The 21,232-nt window shown below is 48.5% G+C and overlaps 1 protein-coding gene across 2 annotated transcripts in view; it reads right to left on the reverse strand.

Moving 5' to 3' along the window:
- SHC4 (SHC adaptor protein 4) overlaps nt 1–21,218 on the reverse strand; it is a 31,296-nt gene extending 10,078 nt beyond the window's left edge. For both annotated transcript variants that reach the window (XM_085303424.1, XM_085303423.1), the window contains exons 1-6: nt 19,994–21,218; nt 14,137–14,207; nt 5,770–5,833; nt 4,772–4,891; nt 3,137–3,190; nt 62–113 (exon numbers count right to left, since the gene is read on the reverse strand). In XM_085303424.1, the coding sequence (XP_085159550.1) occupies nt 62–113; nt 3,137–3,190; nt 4,772–4,891; nt 5,770–5,833; nt 14,137–14,207; nt 19,994–20,572 (940 nt within the window). In that variant the 5' untranslated portion in view covers nt 20,573–21,218. The remainder of the gene's footprint in view (nt 1–61; nt 114–3,136; nt 3,191–4,771; nt 4,892–5,769; nt 5,834–14,136; nt 14,208–19,993) is intronic.
- Between the last annotated feature and the right edge of the window lie 14 nt (nt 21,219–21,232).

Consider the following 21,232-nt stretch of genomic DNA (forward strand, 5'->3'; position numbering starts at 1 on the left):
TCTTAGTACTGATAAAGTGATCATATAAATATGCATAACAATCTGAAAATTGTTTCCATACCTCTCTGATTAACAGGATCTTTTGCTACATATGCAACATAGTCTGTTGTATCCTTTAGGAAAAGAGGAGAAAAATATCTTTAAAATTATTATTACCAGCAACACTGTCAACATAACAAAGCGACTGAATATAGAGATAAACATTTCTAGCCTTTAATAGGCATACTTCCTTCAGTAAAAACAACTGGACTTGCTAGCAAAGCGGACCAAGAGAAAGACCAACAACACTTTTGTGGATACAGACCCAGTAATTGTGCTGGAATGGTCTTCCTGTAACAAATGCAATAGATCACCTTGCTTTGTGCTTGCAATAGACTTCTGAGTTTCAAACTCTGTAACAGGAGCAAAAATGACTGCTGGCTCATCAGCAGGCAGCACTACTCTCTTCCGGTGCTTCCCCAAAGCTCACATTCTCCCCTGTGTGACAGCCCAGGGCTCAGTGACTTCCAGGCACATCATTTCACTGGGACATTTCTTACTAGGATCAGTGGAAGAAAAAATAGCGCTGAAATACTGCAAGAGCAAGTTAGAATTTTTCTAAGTTGTGGTATGAAGGCTGGCTTTTAAAGGCATCGTGGGGAGAAGATGATCTTAAAAATATCATATAATACAATTGGTATCTGATCTCCATCACTAGTGCCTGACTTTAGCCCTGCTAACATCAGGTTAAATTCCTTTGGACTTCAAGGCTGCTGAGATCAGACAACCTCAGTACAGTCAGTTGTCTGTTTCAGATTCACTTTCCAGCCAACATAAAAATAATAATCACTTTTTCTAGTGAAATTGAAGAGGGAGCTGGAATAAAAAAATTAACATTTTTAGTCATATTGCAAAAGCAAAGAACCATTTGTTAATTTGGTGTTATAGTAAARATAGTGAGGTAATTAATAATATTCTTTTAATAATTAAAGATGCATTTTGGTTTTTTTGGATCTTTAAGGCAAGGTGGGGAAAATGCAATTCACAGCTTAAAGGCATGGCTCTCTTGAGGGCAGATGCAATCAGCTGGCAGGAAACAAAGGCCCCATTTGCCATATGCACAAGAACGACCATTTAATAATTCACAATGAATGACAGAAGCAGACCTTAGGGTCAGCAGAACTTGTCCTAGATCATTAAAAAAAAAATCTGAAGTTAATATCATTAAAGCAAAGAAAACTAAATATTTCTTACACATTTAGTGAACTCAATTTCCTTCCTTTTCCTCTCAGATTTTTTTTAAAGCTCATAAATATTTTAGAATACATTTTTAAATGAATTAGATCTGGAGAGCAACTAGAGAACTAAAACAACTGGAGCTACACCTACTATTTTTTATGTCTTTATAATGTTTAAGTACAAGCAGGGATGACTGCTCTAAAGTAAAGCCACTTCTAGAGCAGATCATTGCCATTCCTGAACGGTGTGGAGTGATACTGCGCTGTATCCAGGTCCCACTGTAGGGTTAAGCAACTCATGCAACTGCACATGCGGACAGGCAGAGACACATCCTACAGAAACTATATCCTATTTTAGCTGTAAAGAGAATTTTGGAAAAATAACCTGAACAAGTCACCAGAATTCCCCCTAGATTTCTAGTCACCAGCCGTGATCGAGACCTCCATTTTACATAATTTCCCAGAAATATTAGCTCATTGAGCAAAGCAGCCATGCTGGGGCTTTTCTTAGATTCTCCCTGAGAGGAGAATATTTAATATTAAAGATGTATTTAAATTGTTCAACCATCAAGAAAATTGGAATTTTCTCCTTGAGTAAAGAGTACAGAAAATAAATATCTGAAAATTTTTCTGGAAGGCAAAGGAGATGTACGTTACAACAAGATAAAGTAATTTATATTAAGATTCAGACTGGACTTCAGTTAGCTACAAAATGGGCTTCTAATAAAAGAAGCAATAGGCCTAAGAAAAAATTGTTGAAGTTTAACCTCTAAACTTTAGCTCGTACCATGAGAACTACTACTACAGTTAGAAAAATAGCAAAGGATCCTCCCTGCGTGCACTTAACGGAAGAGCAGAAGGGATGTTATAATAAGAACATTGTTGCACCACGTCAGTGGCGCACACAAAATTTCAGCAACCAGGATTTTTGCTCTGACCAAAGTTTACTCAACTCCGCATCTAAAGGAAGGGACATAGGTAAGTTCAAGTCAAGGGGACATTGGTTAAGCCAGTTCCTCATATAACATAAAGCAACATCAAGCTTAGCAGCATGAGCCAGAAAGAAAAAGCAGCTTGTGATGCTCAGCACAGTGGTGCACCAGTATTTGGCAGCTACCTAGAAAATCACATCCTGAAATGTCTGCAGAGCCCAAGGACTGTGCTGTGCAGTGCAGTGTATCAGGACAGCACAGGCCTCTACGGGTAAAATCTGGACTGCTTTAGGATCTCGAAATGCTTTAATCATTGAACGGATCTTCAAGGTTCCGGTACCGAGGGACTGGGTTCTTGCAAGACCTACCAGGTGGGTGCAGGGCCAACAGCAGGCAGCCTGTGCCCATCCCACCCCAGCTCTGCAGAGCTGCTGTTGGGAGGCACCTTGGGAAAGGTCTCAGAGCAGCTGGGCTGGCCAGCATCACCTGCGGGGCCCGCCACGGAAGGTCACTCCACCACTTAGGGCTGGTTCCCACCTAATTTCCCTGCCTGGTCAGTTTGCTAAATCTGAAGAGGCAGATTAGTCATTTTTTCAGTTGAGGCTAGACCTGGCTTCCACCCCTGTGTTATCAGGAACATGACCCAGATCCTTCTATTTCCTTGTTTCATAACAGAAGAACAAGGAGACATTTAACAAAAGTGAAGGGCAGAAAATTCTAAAGAAGTCAGAGGGATCTGGAGTGAACTGAAGMTGACAGACGATGGGAAAGGTGCATATGTGTGTCTGTCACAAAGATCAACTGAGTCTCTTCTCTCAGTCTCTTTTCCCGCCTCAGTCTCTCAGTTTCCTTGWCCTCCTGTCACCCTGGCGAACCCTGTTGGTGCTTGCAGATGGGAAGGGATGAAGTAAAGTATTTGCAGGTGCTTTTATTCTCATAATAATTTCATTAAACCTACAGAAGTGTATCTGATAAATCAATACTTACTGGGTCACCTCCAGAAGCAAATGAGATGGACTGCATGTGATGATTGGCAATAATCTGAAAAGCATGACAAACTAGTTAAATGTGCTCACGTGCCGTACGTTTAGAAAACAGCAGAACACGACTCCATGGAGCAAGCAATTAAGTTCATGACTACCCAATCCTTTAATGCATACACATACCATTTGTGAAGGAAGGAGCTAGAGGTGAGACTATTTTTTAAGAATACATATTCATGTTTAGTAATATCTAGGTTCCTGAGTAATCTTCCTTAAAGGGTTTCCAGAACAAATGCAGCCGCCAACTTATAACCTGGTCAGTATGAAGCTACATGAGACTTTTATAGGAGAATAACTGGAGACACCTGACATGTTTACAAATTTTTGGTAAATTAATTTAGTTGAACATGACCAGAAGTTAATTTAAATGCATAGCTTGTATAATGATGGTGTTTTTATGAACAGGCCCCAGTGACACACTGATCACRTCCTCTCTCAGCACTAGCACTGAACTATTGTCGTACAGACTTCTCCAGCCAGATCAAGCACCAGCTTTTCTTAGTTTCACCTATTACCTCAAACTGTTCTTTTTTATAAAAATAACTGCAATAAGGAACACAATGAAATGTGGTGGCAGTGCAAGAATGGAATAAGCAGAACTTTCAGTTTGCAAAGATCTGGTAAGTAAAGACCTAGACAGAATTGGAGGGCAGCACCATAAACACCCACGTGGGCACAAACRGGGCACGTTAGTGCATTGTCCGGCTGGTTTTCAATCCTGCTACAAACATGCACAGTTTAGAAAGGCCATACTTTAGTTGCAGACCCTGGCGTTTTGCCTGGTGTAGGGAAGCGCTTGGCTGCTGTACCTGAGAGGGAAGGACACCACGTGCTGTTGCCCCTAACCCCGCTGTGCCACGGGGGAATCCCAAGAGCTGCTGGCATTGGGCAGCCTTGCACCAGCATCAGTGCAGTGATTCCTCCAAAACCAGTGAGTCCAAACCACCTCCCTGATGTTTCCCTGCTCCACCAAGGAGCAAAGCTAGCACTGTGTCTGGGTGAGATAATGCTCTGAGCTGAAGTCAAGTGTGGAAGGTGGAACTAGGTGGGCAGCATGAAGTTGTCCCACGTGCTGGGAAGGAAGCACCCCCCGACCTAGGGCAAACTSAGGCTCGCAGGAGCCTGCTTCGAGGAGCCTGGAGAATTTACATAGTATAATTGATTATGCACATGTATCACCCAGCCATGAGATAGCTTTGAATGATGCTAAAGCCAAGCTCTGACTCATTATTTGTATCTTCTTTTTTTTTTCCAGGACTTGTCAGAAGCTCCAGTCAGGACTACAGCCTTGTTTATTAGGCACTGTATAAACAGAGACACACATACAGAAACAGCTTGCCAAGYGCTTAGAGATCCTTCCACATGAAAGACACTATTATAAACAAAAGAGGCATATGACACGTCAAGTTCCTCCAAAATGCTCTCATTTCTAGATCTAGGGGCACCAATGCAATTCCGCTTTACCAAGACTAAATGGCGCGGCGTTCCACGGAAGGCGCCTAGCCATTCCTTCGGGGGCCACAAAGGGAGGCGAATAGAGTAGCCGAGAGAAAAGGACGCTGGCTTACACGTATCCTACCTGCTGCGTGTCAACGTTAACTAAAGTGAGGCTGCTAGTTGAAATGGTCAGCTTTATATTCATGCCAGAAAACTGAAGGTTACTTTTGCCAAGCACAGAAGACAGGAACTTAACTGGAGGCTTTGARAAAAAGAAACAAAAAAAAGACTGTCAGTTGAGTTTTTCAGGGGCAGAAGCACATCAAAGTCAAGTAGATTTTACAGTATCTGACTGAGAATTTAAATGGATTAAGGATTAGGACTTAATCAAATGCAAACAGATCTTACAACAAACAAACATACTTGAATGCATGATTTTTATGTCAATAAAGGAAAAAGTTTTAAAGAAGCAAAATTGCAATGAACTWAATGTTGTAGCTGGTAAATAATTCATAGTGCCTCATTTTCCCACTGAACTCTGCGCTTTGTTTTTTGGGGAAAAAGTGTTTGAGTAAATCAAAAAAGTTCTCTCCTGTGTTCATTTTTCAGGAACATGTTCGGTGAGAGTCATTCTTCCTGCGCTCCACGGTTACCGATGGAAATCGCTAACTGCCACTGAACACTACCCAACAGAAGCTACTTACATTGCCCCTCACTGCATGCCAGTCATTAAATAAATGATAAGCCCATTAAACACTACTATTCTAGTTTTAATTCTTTTGGTCTAAATAACAATCACATAATCCTCCAGTGAATGGGCTCCCTTTTGCAATCARGAAAACTCACATTTTACCAGCCAGAACCTAAAAATCTTAAAGCTTTGCGCACTGAAAAGGCAAAGGTGGGAGCAGGAACCCTGGCCAGAGCATTAAGCTTCAGGAGTAAGGTACAGCACTGCTGGCACCCCCAAAACAGAGGAGCCTGGACATCCTGCTGAAAACAATCCTTCGGGTTACATGACGCTCAGATGAATGAACATACACTGACTTCAGCATGCACTGAATCCGGTTTGGAAATCACATCTCTAGCTTATCAAAAGCACATAGAGAAAGGTGAATGCTCAGCTAAAATAATATTTACCTTCCGCTTTTTTATAGCTCCATTTGTACCTGATACAGCTTCACACAGTCGGCTTATTGCTTCCCTACAAATAGAAAAATACAGCACAAACTGTTGGATCATTTAGCATGCACCAGCTGTAACAGGGTCAGCAACCTTGTGATTAATTGTTACAATCCCACTTAAAAACAGTTAAATCTTCTGGAAGGTCTTTTTTCTTTTTCTCCCTCCCCTCTCAGTGTTAATGAAACACAGTGATTCAGCAATCTGTTTKGGGTTGATTCTTTTCCTTCATAGGACATACCAGTTTCACCTAATGGAAATTTCCTGTAAAAGAAAAAACACAGACAGCTCCCCAACTAACCACAAGAAATGAAAAGGATCTCATGCCTTCAAAGCCCCTTTCACAGTAAGGTTGACAGGTCTCCTGCTTGGCAGGTAGCAGCCCTCACCTGCCGCAGTTGGTCTTATTTAGAGCATCACAGACCTGTTGAGCGAGCCCAGCTGGGTGCCCTTATTAGCTGGGCTGGTGTTTTAGGTTTCCCTTAAAAAAATGAAGGAAAAGAAACATCTCACGACCATTCTGGAATTTAGGAAAAATCTCTTTTCTCTCACAAGGAGATCCCTGTTTACTGTAGCGTTGCTCAGTGAAGGTCCCCCAGCCCTCTGGTCCCACCTCGCCAGGTGCAGCAGCTACTCCGGTGTCCGGCACCAGGGCTGGCAAGTCCAGGGGATGTTTCCTTGCCAAGCAAAGTGCAACAGTCTCAGCCAAACTCCTGGTTAGACTCTGCCCATTCTACACACGCACTGATAAAAATGCTTCAAGGGTTGCTGTCAGCACTTCTCCCTTAGCAGGAAACCTTTCTCTGCGAATTTTATACAAACCTTTCTCATTTTAAGATCAAGGTGTACAGTTTGCTCAAGGGAAAGATGAGTTTCAAAGCTGCTTTTCTTAGAATGCGAAGAGGTTTCGTTGTGCTCGCTAAAGATAAAGCCTAGGAGGGAAACTCAGAGGTAAGGTCTACTTCTGCTTCTCATGTTCTTTTTCAGATCTGGGGTTTCAGTTCAATATTTCCCAAATTAAAAGTCCTTCCCTGGCTGTCAAGGTGCTTCTCAGTTAGGAAAGCAGAAGTGCAAGGCATAAAGCACTCACAGTGTTTATTGGCCTATATCAAAGACAGCTGAATTGCACACTTAATGTAACCAAGTGGCACGCTGCATTGGTTTCCCACACGTCGACAAAGGAAATTCTGATACATGATCAGTCAGATTATTGGTTTTGACATACATATAACAATCAGCTACTACTGATCAAGGTTGGTAGAGCWGTTGGAAAAAAATATTTTGTCACAGACTTTTCACTCACAGATACGTTTTATCTTATTGTAAAAATGGTGACTTACTAGCTTGGAAAGTGCTTAGAAAATTTCCTTAACCTTTCCTAGACATCTTGGCACTATGGACATGCCAGCGGTGCTGCAGCATCCCACACGCCTCAGAATCATGTGGTACCCTTATCTTCATAAACCAGCAAGTGGAGATGCTAACAGGGTAAGTTTTTCATRCAAAAGAACCTGGTCATCCTCCTACAATTTCCTAGGGAGTTAGGAATGCAAGACGCATTGGGAAAGGCACAAAAGCACCTGGCAGGGCTGGACGTGCAGCCCACGAGCCCTCCAGCTGCCAGAGCTCTCTGCCACGGGGTTCACGGAGAGGAGAGAAGCCCTCGTCCCAGTGTGTTTTCAAGCATATTTGCATTTTGAAGCCTTTTTTTTTTCTTTTGAGCAAGTGCTGAAGCTCAGTGCTACAGTGCTGTAAGACTCGGAGGAAGGAAGCACACGGACCGCTGAATTTGTGTTCTCGTTTCTGTCAAATCAGCCCAGAGGAGTTGTGACTTTCTGTGCAGTTTGCTCCCAAAGTGAAGCCTGTTTCCTCAAGAAACTTTCTGAAAATGTAGCTGGTGTCTCAGGGCCACATTCCTAAACTTCAGTCCATAATTTCAGAGCTATCATGCAAAATCAAGCATAAATTCAGTCTTTACATAGCTSTATGTTGTTCATATGATAAAGCATTTTCTTCTCAGTGCAGARTAAGTCTGCATTAGTCAATGCTCTCAGGTAACAGCGGTACCTCGGTGCCTCGAGGACACTTGAGGCTCCGGCGTTGCTGCTGGGAGTGGACCAGAGGGCCAAGCTCCGGCCAGCGGCGCTGCAGAGCCGCAGGAGGGCAAAGGGCCCAGCGCCACTGCTGGGTCCTTGTCTGGATGCCGCTCATGTTGCTGGGCTGACTCGCTGTGTGCATAAAACACTAGAGAGCCCTAATATTAAATTGAATCTTTCTGTCAAGAGAGAAACCTGAGAAATTAAATCTGGAGATTGTCAAATGAATGAGGACCTCAGCAATAATAAAATTATAAAAATGTAGTTAAGATATTCTGAATGAAAACAGCAGAGAAGAGGAGCATCATCAAGGGCTACACAAGATGGGTCAGAGTCAGTTTAGAAACACACAGTCCTCCAGCCCTGTAAAGCAAAGCACTTCTCYCTACACAACTAGAAATAGCTTCTCAAGTCCATTCATTCATTCCTGAAATCCTTCTCGTCTTGCTCCTATTTAGGTGTCACCAATAGAAAGGCCAAAACTAAAAAAACATGGGACTAGGCATCCAGAAGGAGGSTCTTGCAGATTCCAAAAATCAAGCTGGAAAAGGAGAGCTCATCTTCTCATTCGATATTAAAGGAAACTAAAATCAGACACAGGACATAATAGCTACCTATAGCCTTCAAGTCTAGCTACAAAGAAAAACAGATATTGAACAAATTGGAAAAACAAGGAAATCTTCTATTTTGCTGATAAATGAGTTATTATACACTTGAAGCAATCTCTATTGAAGAAATGAATCTTAGGCAAACTATCAGCACGTAACCACATGCCAAAGCAGTTTTCCAGCAAATAGGAACAAAAAAATAGGTAAATCATTCCTACTTTATAGTTCTTATTACCTCTTCTGCTTAGTGAAAAACACTTCACACATTTCTTGCTGCATATTTCTGGATGATGTTTCAGATGATTTAACAAACTAATATCTTAAAGTTGTGAAAAACGGAAATTTGGTAAYACCTTGCTGATATAACTCGATACTTTCATCATTCAGTCATTTCAGTGGACAGATAGATCGGAACCAGATGTGCACCAGTCCATGTGCACTGTAACTAAAAAGAGGAGAAATGCTGGATATGTYCATGATAAACTGAAATACTATTTACTCTACCAGTGACTTCTTCCTGGAGAGCAGCTATTAATTTATTCTTTCAGCAGTTCATTTCCAATCACGTGCTCAGGCAAGTCTCTGCTCTCAGATCTGCCAGGGTCGCACTTACCCACACACAGTTCTCCTAGTTGATCCTCTTGCTTCTGGACAAACAAGCAATGTTACGGGTCCTGCCGCTCGCCTGGCCATTTTATATTCTCCAGACGCGAAGCAGTGACAGCCATGCTGTTGCTCTTCCTTTCTCTCCCCCTTGTCACTCATCCCAAAGCAAAACACTCTGAATTTTTTGTTTTTCTTTYAAACTGCACTGAATGGGATACTCCACTTGGGTACTCTACAGCAGCTTTTCTCAGCCCTAGGAGCCACAGAATGAACTCAGGAAAGCTGTGAGGAAATTAAGTTATTCTTGTTATTTAAGGCAAAGATATTGCTCCTTAACTCCTCAGACATCTCTTGCCATCAAGGTCAGATCCCTTTCCACCAGTCCATCAGTGCCACACGATCATGTAAGTTAATCATTGGTACATTGACAAGGTTTCCACTCTTCCACAAGGAACGTAAGAGATTTGGGCCAGCTCTTTCCACCATCTAGAGAGACTGCTCCAAACCTGGCAGCGGAGCCTCTGCAGGCTTCCCATGCCACCAGAGCCTGGTCCTGCTCCTCACACCTCCTTCCTCCGCTGGGAGCCCAGTCAGGAGTGAGCCCGGCAGATGCTTGTCCCTGGAGGTGGCATTTCCTAGGGATTCTTCTACATGGCATCAGTTTGCCAGGGCTGGCACGGTGCATGGGAGCACGTACACTGAGCTGGCCTATGGGACGTGGATGCAGGGAAGCCTCTCAGGCTGGGCCAACGGGTCCCTTGAGCACACAACCTTCATCAGCACCCACCACTGGGGCTGAGAGCCATGGCAGCAGGGATTTTGGGGGGCTCCTGAGGAGCCGTGGCAACTTCCTACTGCTCTGGGCCAGGCTGTCCTGCCYGAGCTGCCCTTCACGGATCCGCTGYGGCTCCCTCACCTGCCATTCCCATTCCTCACCTCCCACAGGGGCCATTCCCAGCCACCTGCAGGCTGAGCCTGCTCGGAGAGAGCTCCAGCAAGGATGGGAGCAGGAGGAAGGGGCAAGGACAGCCCCGGTTTGGCACCTGGGATGACTGTAYGGCTYGGCTGAGCAGTCAAGCCTACCCTCRYTGCAGACACCTAGCCCCACTTTTCTCAAAGAAAGGAGGGCGCATGGGGGAGAAGAGCTCGCAACAACAGTGAGCCGCTTTGTGCATTGTCTCCCCAAAGGAGCGTAAAGAAGAGCGCGGCGCTGACGTAAGCGCAGAAGCATGCTGCTGGAGATTGGCTTTTAAGCAGCTCGGGCTCTGCCCACGCTGGCGAACAGAAAGGGATTGTGCGTCTCAACAAAGTTGAAATGGATCTTTCAGACAAAGTCAGCCTTCTTCAACCAGCCGTCCCCACTGGCGCGTTTCGGATGCCCTTCGCCCTAACCACGCTGCCTGACCATTTTCTAGTTTGCAAGTTAATGCCATAATCTGAGATACAAAATCCCTTTTCCTGTAAATGTCCAAATATTTAATTTATCAGAGTGAGGGGATGTGTAACAGGAGAAGAGCAAAAGGGCTGAAGAAGAGACACGCAAAGGCGGAGCGGCTTCCTCGGCGGGAGGAGAGGGCCAGGTGCAGCCTTGCCACCCTGCGAGGGCTGAATCTGACCACCCGGTGGGCCAAAATCTTGTTCTGCAATAAGCAAGTGCAACACACTTATTGGTGACCACCAAAAAAAAGCCTCTCCAGGAGAGGCTCCTGGTATCCTTATCATTATTTACTTATGTTACTCTTGTCACCTACTTGTAATTTGGGACTGCAACTTCCACAAAGCGGGCGAGGCATAGCAAGAGCACGTGGATGCTACGATGTGCCTCCCCGCTTTGAACGCGCCTGTGGTACGCGGCTCTTGTTTCGACGTGCTGCCTCCCTGCGTGGAGCTGCACGGTGCTCAGGGTGGACTCCAGCCCACCGGCAAGGGACAGCAAGGATTCGTGTGAATGCAAGTAGCCTTGGCTYAGCTACAGACGGGATTTAAAACCGGCTGACTCAGCTGATGCAAAAGGAAGCAGGGACTTTCCTAAATTGATATCAGTTTGGCGTGTATTTTCTTTAAACCGACACCAGCGAGGTATAAATTACAGCACGATGACTCACACAAGCACTCTTCCAGCTGCGATTGCGCTCGCCTAGCTTACGGCCCCGGYGGGCAACCTCTGCCCGCTTCGGCTGCAGTCCTATACGACGTTACTGCCCCAGCTCTCTGGCCAGGCCCTTGGCTGAAAGCCACCGGCCCACACTCCAGTCCTGCTGCCCGCCAGCGAGGCGCACGGTCAGCAATGCACTAGGCTGCCGTGAACCTGGGTCACAGACGGGTATGGCAGAAAGTTGCAGGAGAAAATGCCTGGAAGGGCTGCAGCTATGGCCCCTCCGCCAGCCTCCTCCCCGCAGAGGCGCCTGGGGCTGCGGGCACGCAGGCCGCCACTTGCTGAGCTGYTGGCGTGCACTTCGAACACCACAAGGCATCTCTGCACCCCCGGTCTCAAGTGATCCAAAGCACTGAGGAGGCCACTTTCTACCTTCATCACCCTGGTGGCTGGTTTGCAGGTCCTCTTCARGTCTGCTAGACAGGTTATAGGTCCGTATGCTGAATTTCTGCACAGAAACATCATGCTTGTATAAGACTGAATATATTTTGGGAGCCCAGATACTGCTCGTCACTGTGACTCTGACAATGCAAGACCAGCAATTAGCTAGAAAATTACTCATTAGCTTTCATYTCTTCTGACTCTGCAAGGCACTTGGGCGAACATAAGCTTGTTGGTCTTTCCAACAGTCATGTAAGGCAGGTGAATAATATTTTTAATTTTAGAGATCAGGAGACTAAGAATGCAAATAGACATGAAGCAACTCATGGAACAGACATAATTAGAGACCCTTTCTGCCCCAGTTAAAAACAGACCATTTGTTTAGTGAAATGCCATCAGAGTAAAAATATTTTTTTTTATCCCTGGTACAAATAAGTCAGATTATTAAAATGGAATAATTTCAAATAACTTTTTGTTTGCTGTATTTCGCATGCCATCTATAAAGTTACTCACCCAGGAGAACAAGAGTGGAATAAGCAGTGTTATCTCTGCTTCTAGTCAGCTTGTAATCGATCGAACTTTAAAGTTCACACGCATGAGCTCAGCACTTCAACATTTCGTTTGCAAACAGCCTAAGTTTTGAATTTCTCACACACGAAAGAGCTTGTTAAGGTCAGCAGTGACATTTTTTTTTTAGGTGATGGAAACATTTCCATTGTTAAGTTTTTGCATAGCTCAGTTTAACAAAACCTTACTATCCGGGCCAAATTTAAGTTGGCAAGTTCTCTTTAAGCGGTAATTCAGATTCATTATTTTCCAGACAAGCCATCCAAATCTCTGTTTTGTAAGTGTAACAACACACATATTCCATGTCTTGCAAAAGGGAGATAACCTCACTTTTTGGCTGACACTGTCAAATACGATGGGATGGTCTGAAAGCACCGGGCTGATTTCTTTGGGCCAGCTGTCCTACATTGCTCCTTCTGGTCCRTAAACGGTTAGTTATTGGTATCACAGGCACTTCTTCTTAAGCACATGCAGGAACCGGGTGACTGCACGCTTGTGCTGGCTGCAAATGTAAACAGCTTCTGATTTGGAGCATAAAACAAATCAGGCTGCTTTCGAGCGAGGTACGTAGGCATTTCAGGACTCAAGGTTTTCAGTTTCTTCCTTTTGTCTAATAAGTCTGGGAGTCAACAGCTAGAAGTTTAGCTCTTCCCTGTTCGTGTTCCTTTCCCTTCTCCAGTTGGTTTGATACTAACAGTGGAGGAACCAAAGGAGCACCTGTAAACCTTCCTCCACCAGGGAGGAAGAGCAAGGCAGCACAGGAGGCCCAAGCCACACTTCTGGCATCCACGGCTCCAACCGTGCCAGAAAAWCGGCAGAGGCAGGAGAGAAGGCACCAAAGGCACGGCCAAACCCGCTCTGCGCCCGCTCTTCGCCGAGAAACCCTTGGGGCGCAGCCGCGGCTGGGGCGCAGGGGAGCTCCTCCGCCGGCGTCCCGGGGYGCCCCGGCTCCGCGGGGCGCTGGACTGGCCGCGCAGCCCCCCGGCAGCCCACCACCACGGAGCTGCTCGAAGGGGGAAAAACGTGCTTGTTTTGCAAACTCACACACTGCTGCAGACACAAACTTAACAGGCACATGGGCTTTGCAAATAAGGTAAAAATAAAACTGGGCTTTTCTACTCCTGACGTGACATTTCAACAACACCCTCCCACACACACACGTAGTAATAATCTGTGCCCAAAGACTGGCACCAAGGCAATCTGCAACAGAAGTTGCAAGCTTTTCAAAAGAGCACAAAATATTTAATCTTTAAACCACAGTCAGTTGTATCTGAGACCAAAGGATTCATTTTTACTGATTTGAAGCCTGGAAATCTAGGCCTGGAGCACACCTGGAAATGGCCTGCATTTCACGYGGCGTCCTGGTGCCTGCACCTACGGCCGTAGCTGGCCTTGGCTGCAAGTGGAGCCAAGCGTTATCACATATCTGACCGAAAAAAAAAACATGAGAAGACCTTACTAGGTGGGAAGGACCTCGCGTCAAGGCCAGAGAGGGCAGCGCAGCAGGGACATGCCCCGGGCTGCTCCCAGCACGGCCCCCGGCAGCAGGACGCCCGCAGCRGTGCCAGCGGATTTACCCGGCCTCTCGGGCGGCCGCGGAGCCGGCGCTGAGCCCCGCAGCCGGGCCGGCACCGCGCCTGCCGGGCCCGTCTGCTCCGCGCCGCCACCGCCGGGGGATTCCCTCCACGTCCAAAGCAAGAGCTGGGAGAGAGATCCGACCTGCGACTGGAATAATTCATTTGCTGGCGCAAGGGCCCATTGTAAGGATCAAATAATTCAAGTCGTCACTTGGGGAAAGCAAAACAAAACATGCAAACTCCGATTCCAAGGAGCCAAAGAGCCTGGCAGGCCCCCTGGAGCGAGCCCTCAGGCTTCTCACTCTTGGGCTGCATTTCCGTTTGGTACCACCTACCTGGTGACTTGTGTTCGCGTGGCAAAGTCCAAGGACCTCATCGACTGCAGCACTTCAATACAGCCCATGTACTAGAGAAAACAGACAGACAGACAGACAGACAGGATGGCTCTGTTAAGATCTAGAGAACAGGTTAGAGGAGGATCACAGGAGAATGCAAATGTGGCTTCAGTCCATTAAATGTATGCAGAACCATAGTCTAAATGGAAAATCTAATCAGCCGTTCTAGATATAAATGTCTTGTTTCACTGAAGAATGTGTAGGACTGCAATAAAGATACTAGTGACTTCAACAACACAGCAAAAAAGGAAGCATTTTAGAGACATGAAATCCAATCATTCATTTTTTTCCAATTCTGCTTATTCTCCCTGATCAGCCTGTGTTACTGAACCAGGAGGGATGCATGAGCGTTTGGGTGAAATTCTCCYACTAGGAGCAGATATCCAGAAGCCCCTGAGGCCAGTGCACTGCCAAGCCTCCCCGCAGAAGAGCTGAACATCCCTTCGAGGCAGAGGCAGGTATTACTAGGTATGAGGAGAGTGGTGGCTTCSTGCTGCTGCAGGTCCAAGGAAAGCTACCCCCTGCAGAAGATGAAGAAGGTGGAATTGCAATTCCAGCTAACAGCAACCGCTCTCAAGGTCCTGCACTATAAGCCAGCCTGCCTTAAATCAGAGTCRGATCCCACACTTCTGTCATGTGGGGCAGAGTGGGGGCTTTCCATACTCATCTGGGATTTTCACGGGACTAAGGATTAACAGAATTCATCAATTTTCAGAAACGTAAGGAATGTGGCGATGTGCCAGCCCGTGGACTCCCATGATGTTTATATACCAACCTAGGGAACATTTTCATCTCAACGGAGTGTGCTAGGCCACTGAGTTTACCTTCCCCCCCAAAAAAATCTTACTAATTCCTTCAGCATTTCTAGTGGTGTCCATCCCTGCTACTGAAGTGCTGAGACGTCTCCCTGTTACAGCCATGGCACAGACCTGGGTTTCCCAGTTTGCATCCTCTGTTCCGCAACTAAACCGTCTCCAGGAGGAAGAGYGAGCTTTGTGGCTACCCTGCAGTTCTCGCATACCAGCCACAGCTCCRGCGAGAGCCAGCCCGTGCAGACCTCGCGTGGCCTCTCGGACGCGCCGGAGAGAGGGGCAGTCCCGRACAGGGGCAGGCATGGCCTGGGCTCCTGTTTCCGAAGGATGGTGGATCCACTGCTTGTCCAGGGAAAGGTACCATATTTGCCTCCTCTGCCTCAGCTTGTCTGTGAATTGATTTTTCTGCTGGGGCATGCAAAGGGGATTGGATTTAGGTATCTATTTCAACTTTGGAGACCTCTAGAAATGAATGTGTGTGTTAAAAAGAGAGCGTCTGCGTACAGTTAAACAGGGATTCCATAACAATTGTATTATCCCGGTTTTGATTTCTTTCCAGACAGCAGTGCAGCCCTTGGGAGAACTCCAGAATTAGGTCAGAGCCCTGGAAGGACATCAATATGAATCTGAAGGGTTAGCAGAACTGCTTCCCTAATGAACATTTAATGACTTTGTAAAGGTCTCTGAGAGCTAGCTTACTTGTTAAAGATATTCCTGCTTAACGGGAACAAAGCAAATATGGAAAATACGTTTAGAGCCTCAGCTTATAGCATAGCAGAGACCTCTGATCCTACTGTATAAGGTCAAGTATTCTGTGAGCTGGTTGGCTGCCCCACGATCCTTGAGAAAGGAAAGATTTAGAGGAGTAGGTGAGTCATATGCAGATAAGTGAGCCCCCACTGCATCCTGAACAGATGCGTGGGAAGCTACTCTAAACAAAGACGAAAAATCAATATTAGGTTTTTGCATAAGTGACCCTGAGTGAAGCTGAACTTATCAATGATTCACAAAAGACTTTTTTTTTTTTCCTTTAAAAGCCTGACTAGGGAAATGCATTAACATGGCACCTCGCTGTATCCCTCATATATTTCAGCTGCCCTTGGTTATGGAAACCAGCACAGCTAGTGGTGGCRGAATGGCCACGTCTCGGTAGGAAGGGGACAGAAACGCTGCAGAGTCCTGGGCAGGGACAGGCAGCTGGAACTGGGGGGAGGCAGGCACGTCCCAGGGCTCAGAAAGAAACCCACTGAGCAACCAGAAAGGACAACAGGAGACTCGAATCCTGTTAAAGAAAACAAAAGATACTCTCCCAGGAAGGAAAAAAAAAAGAATTAAACCTTAAACAAGGCAAAGATTAACCCTGCCACAGCAGGGTCTGCAGGGACTAGCCACCTGACTGCTGTCCAAGGRAAAGGGAAGGCAGGAGGCAAGGAAAAAGCTTTTCTCAGCAATCCTCACCCGAGCCTGGACTCTAGTTCAGGTGCTGCCCCTGCTCCCCCATCCCGTTTGCCCCAAACGGCCGCTCCCGGGAAAGCTGGCCGGCACGTCCAGGGTGCCGGGCAGAGGCCAGCTCCCGCCTCCGTGGTTGGGGGGGGGATCTAAGCCAAGGCATTTGCAGGCCGGCAGCCCACCAGCACCACGGCCGCTCCAGGAACGCAGGCGCGTCGCTGCCTTGCCCAGCGAGCCATCGGTGGCTGCGAGAYGCGAGGGGCCCCCGGGCTGCGGAGGCACAAGCGGGAGCTTGAAACTATGAGCGCTGCCAAGCCCACCGGGGTAGGGAGGGGAGGGCGGGCAACTCGCGCCCCGGAGCCCGCGCCAGGAGCTGCCTGAGCGAGGGGGTTCGTCCCCCAAAGCTGCCGAGAGGAGCCGGGCGCCGCTCTMGGGAGAGGCGGCGCGGGGGAAGCGGGCACGGGGACGGCGCGGGGATGCTTTCTGCTTCCCTGGGCTGCCACAGCAGAGCTCCTAATTAAGCCTGGCAATTTCGCCTATTAGTTAACGGCCCTAATTCACGCATAACGTCAGGGCCGGCTCCTAGAGACCCCACAGCCGGCTAACGCGGAACCCAGGCGACAGCGTTTGCTAAGAGGCGCGCTAAGGTATCATGCTGCTGCCGAACACCCTCTATCCAAACGTACACGAGACCGAGTTCAAACGCACCGTAAACATAGTACAGCGGCCTGGGCAAAGAACCACCCCGAACAGCTGCACTGGGCGCAAGCGGGCACGTCAAGCCTCCAACCCCCTTCGAGCCTTTCTTTTCCCAGCGCTGCTTTAACTAGGCACTTTCGAACGAAGAGGGGAAAAATTGCCAAGCATCCCCCCCGCCGAAGGAAATCCCTCCGGCGACAGCCTCGGCTGCGCCTTCCTGCCTGTTCATTCATTTATGCTCGGCGAGGCCGGGTGCCGAGGCTGGGGCAGCTCCCTGGGTGCCAGCGGCTGCGGAGGCCGCGGGGAGCYGGCAGCCMYRCGGGCTGGCAGCGCTGGGCACTCGCTGCTGCTGCTGCCRCCGCCGCCAAGGTGGCACCCGGGATCTCCCTGCCCTGGGCCAGGGAGAGGCRCCGGCAGCACCCGGCCGCCTGCGGAGCACCACGGGCGGCCGCGCGCGACGGCCTGGGGCACCCGGACCGAGGGGAGGCTCCGGGGGCGCATCGCACGTTCGGACAGCGAAGCAGGTCTGGACGGGGGACGAGATCCCACGTACGCTCCTTCAGGACATGCCGCAGCTCCTTCCTTACCTCCTGCATCAGCAGGAACGAGCCTATTTCTGCCCTGGGGGCTACCAACGCCACAGATACCTGCCGCACCAACTGCTGCCGCGGCATCGACCCCTACGCTGAAAAACTTCTCCGAGATACAGGACGCTGCAAGCTCTGCGAGAGCAAGGAGGCCGCGAGGCGCCGCCGGGAAGGGCGCGGGGCAGGGCTCGGCCCCGCTTCCCATTAAAAGCCGGCCGAGAGGAGGCAGGCGCTCTGCTCGCCGGAGCGCGCAGCGGAGCCGCTTCCCGCCCTGCTGCAGGGCGCCGCGGCCCGCTGGACGCGCCGCGCGGCCGGCCGGGCGCGGGCTGCCCCGCGGAGGGCCCCGCCGGCGAGGTTTCCCCCCCAAAACCCTCTGCCTTCCAGAAAGGCCGGCAGAAAACCGCGCAGCGAGGACAACCTGGGGACGACCCCTCGGCCACTTTCACTCAGCCCTGCCGGTTCCCCTCTGGGCTTTTGTTCTCTTTTTTTGCTTTTTCTTCTTCCTCTTTTGTCCACACGGTCCCCRGCGAGGTGACGGCTCAGCGGGTCGGCCCGCGGGTTTCGACCGCAGCAGGAACGCAGGAAACTCCACCTGCGCCTTTCCCGCTCCCGCCGCCCTCCCCGGCAAAACCCGACGCTGACGTGAGCGCTTCGGGGTTTGCGACCCTACAGGTACCTCGGAGCCCGAATCCTGAACTCCACCACGTCAAGCACCATTCGAAACACAGCGTAAAAAGATCCTTGTGCCGAAGACTTAGAGCATCGCGGCACCGTTTGCCAGGGCAAAGGCTTCCCGGGCAGCTGGCCGTCAGCGCAGAACCTAAAAATTGCGTTCGGCACTTTCAGTATTGCTGCAAACCAGACCCTGGAGGCTCTTTAATCTATTTTAGAGACTTGCTAACGTCAAAACCAACTCTAACAGTGACATGAGCTGCTAACAAGGAGGAACACAGGCRGAAGGCCGCACTTCGGCCTGCTGAAAGCGCGGAGCTCGCGCGAGGCGCCCGCCCAGCAGCGCTTCGCTCACCACTGGCCCCAACAAGAGGGAAAAATGTAAAGTTTTTGCACAGCTTATAGCTTTCTCTTTCCTTATTTCTGGCCCATTTTGACACATCCTATACGCCAAACTGACAGTTTACAGATATACACCAGCCTTAACACCCTGCTTTTGGCCTAGTCCAAGGAATATATTAACAGGGACTTGCACGGCTCGCTCCCGGGGCCACGGGCTGGCTGCCGCTGAGCAGCCCAGCCGCGAGGTCTGCGTGCCTGGCCACGAAGCTGCTGCTCCCAAAGCAGATTTAGACCATTTTCTGCTGTCCTGCGCCCACAGTCTGAACTGGCTCCCCTGGCCCCGTGCTAGCGCTGTGCGGTTTTCACGCGGGAGCGCTTTCGACAGAGGAGAGGTCAGCACTAAAATGTACAGGGACAGAGCACAGAGGGCGAGGCCACCGGCTGTGGTTTTTCAAATGGCACAGAAACATAGAGTCCAGAGAGGCTCAGGAAACAACAACAAAAAACAAACAAACAAAACAAAAACAAAAAAAAGCTCCTGAGTGCAGTATAGGTGGAGGGAGCAAATGTACAGGGAGTCACTGAGGCAGCCACGTCTCCTCCCGACCACTGACTACTGCTTAGAAGCTGATACGTGCCCATGCCAGCACACACTGTGGAACAGGGAAATACCCAGGCAGGATACTTTCAGGTATCAGCTGAAGAAATACGCAGGAATTTTTGTGCATGATCATTATGAGGAAAATTAGGCACAGCATACATGGTCTAACGCGGAGGACAGCTCTGGCACCCTGCAAGCTCACCTCCTGGGGCACCCAGGCACGTGGGTGCCAGGGTGCTGCAGGGAGCAGCACAGGACCTGGCCGCTCTCCCTCACGCTCYGTAATATATACGCCAGAGGTGTGAGCGCCTTTACGCCCCGTACCTGGGAGCTGCTCTGCAAGAGACAGGAAACCATTTCCATGAGTCCTCCTTCTGCCTCCAGTATGCATTGCCTGCCAGAGCAATGCCTGCTTGAATTTCAGCTCAAATGCACTGCTTAAAGAGTACAGACATTCTTTGGGAAACAAATGTTGTGCCACCTCTGGGAGTGGCTGCAGTCCTTTTAATTCCCTCAATTCAGCAACACAGACCTACTTATGTGATATCAGGATAGGGGAAATATGCAGGATAAATAAGCGGTTTGGGGCACCAGGTCCAGAAGTGGGAACAAGAGGGCCCATGGGAAGTACTCACCCGCACACAGTAGGTCGTGCCCGTCTCGACGACGTTGTCAGCGCTCTGTACGAGACTCCTGTCCTGTCTGCCAGCAGGAGCAGCCTCCTCCGAGCCCCATGGGGTGCCATCACCTGCAGCCTTGGTGCTGAGGAGCAGCTTGTCTGGGTCGGGCTGTGGGTAGGTCGCAGAGAGGCAGCTGATTTCAGGTGAGGTTGGGCTGCTAGGGATGGTAACGCACTCCGTGAGTTTAGTTCTTGGTACCTCTTTCGTTCCGAGACAGAAGCTTTTCAGCCCTGGCAGACTGGATGGGTTGGCAAGTTTAAGGTTAGCCATTCGGGGTATCAAAGCACACAAGGTGGTGCAGGTGTCCTGTGTCCCCAGTGAGACATCTTCAGTCAGTAAATTAGGTGCCGAGGAATGGGAAGAGGAGGAAGAGCCTTTGATGTTTAAAGATGTATTTGGTGTACCTTCATCTAGTGATGTTATCGAATCGTTCCTGAATCGGCTGTATTTAGCCCTGTGCAGCATTCCTGGATGCCTAAATAACCCTACATACAGTACGTGTCCACCGAGGCTCTGCTGGTTGCGTTCTCTCATAGCCTTGGCAGTTCTGTAACTGGATACTCTTGCATTAATTGGCTCTTGTAAATAAATTATATGGAAATCAAGCAATTCAAACAATTTTAGAAAGAGAAACCTATTGGATATTTTTGCTGACTGCCTCTCAAGTGGTTTATTATTTTCCTCAATGCACGAGGCTTAAAACTGCATGGACATCTGGTATTTTGTAAGCAGTAAAAAGGAAAGCATAGCAATGCTCCAGCAGTTTAATCTGAAGAGCTGCTATCCAAACCTATGCTCATTTCTGCCTCAAGCAAGCAAGCCACTAAATCACTGCTAGCTTTGAAGGCTCACTGTTGTAGCCTGCATCATTAATTGAGTAGTCCTGGCTGCAGCAAAAGCTCAAGCATATTCCACATTAAGCAAAGCAAAACAGATGATAGAATCTCAAAGACGTTTTCAGATTACCAAGAACCCAGCAATGTACCCAGCTTTTAGCATTTCCAGCTTCAGCTGCCCCAAAGCAAGGAAGCACCCCTATGCTGCAATTCTCACGTTCTCCGTTTGTGAAAAAAAAATATAATAATAATCAAGGAAAATACTGATCTGAACAGAGCCAGCAGTTCTCAGGGTAAGTCTTGCTAGTTCTTGGTGGAAAGTCCTTCAGCAGCATCCTGCAGAGGCCGGCGAGCCCCG

The sequence above is a fragment of the Rhea americana genome, unplaced genomic scaffold, assembly GCF_003343005.1.
Source record: "Rhea americana isolate MKP2758 unplaced genomic scaffold, rheAme1 scaffold_2, whole genome shotgun sequence".
Taxonomy (NCBI): Eukaryota; Metazoa; Chordata; class Aves; order Rheiformes; family Rheidae; genus Rhea; species Rhea americana.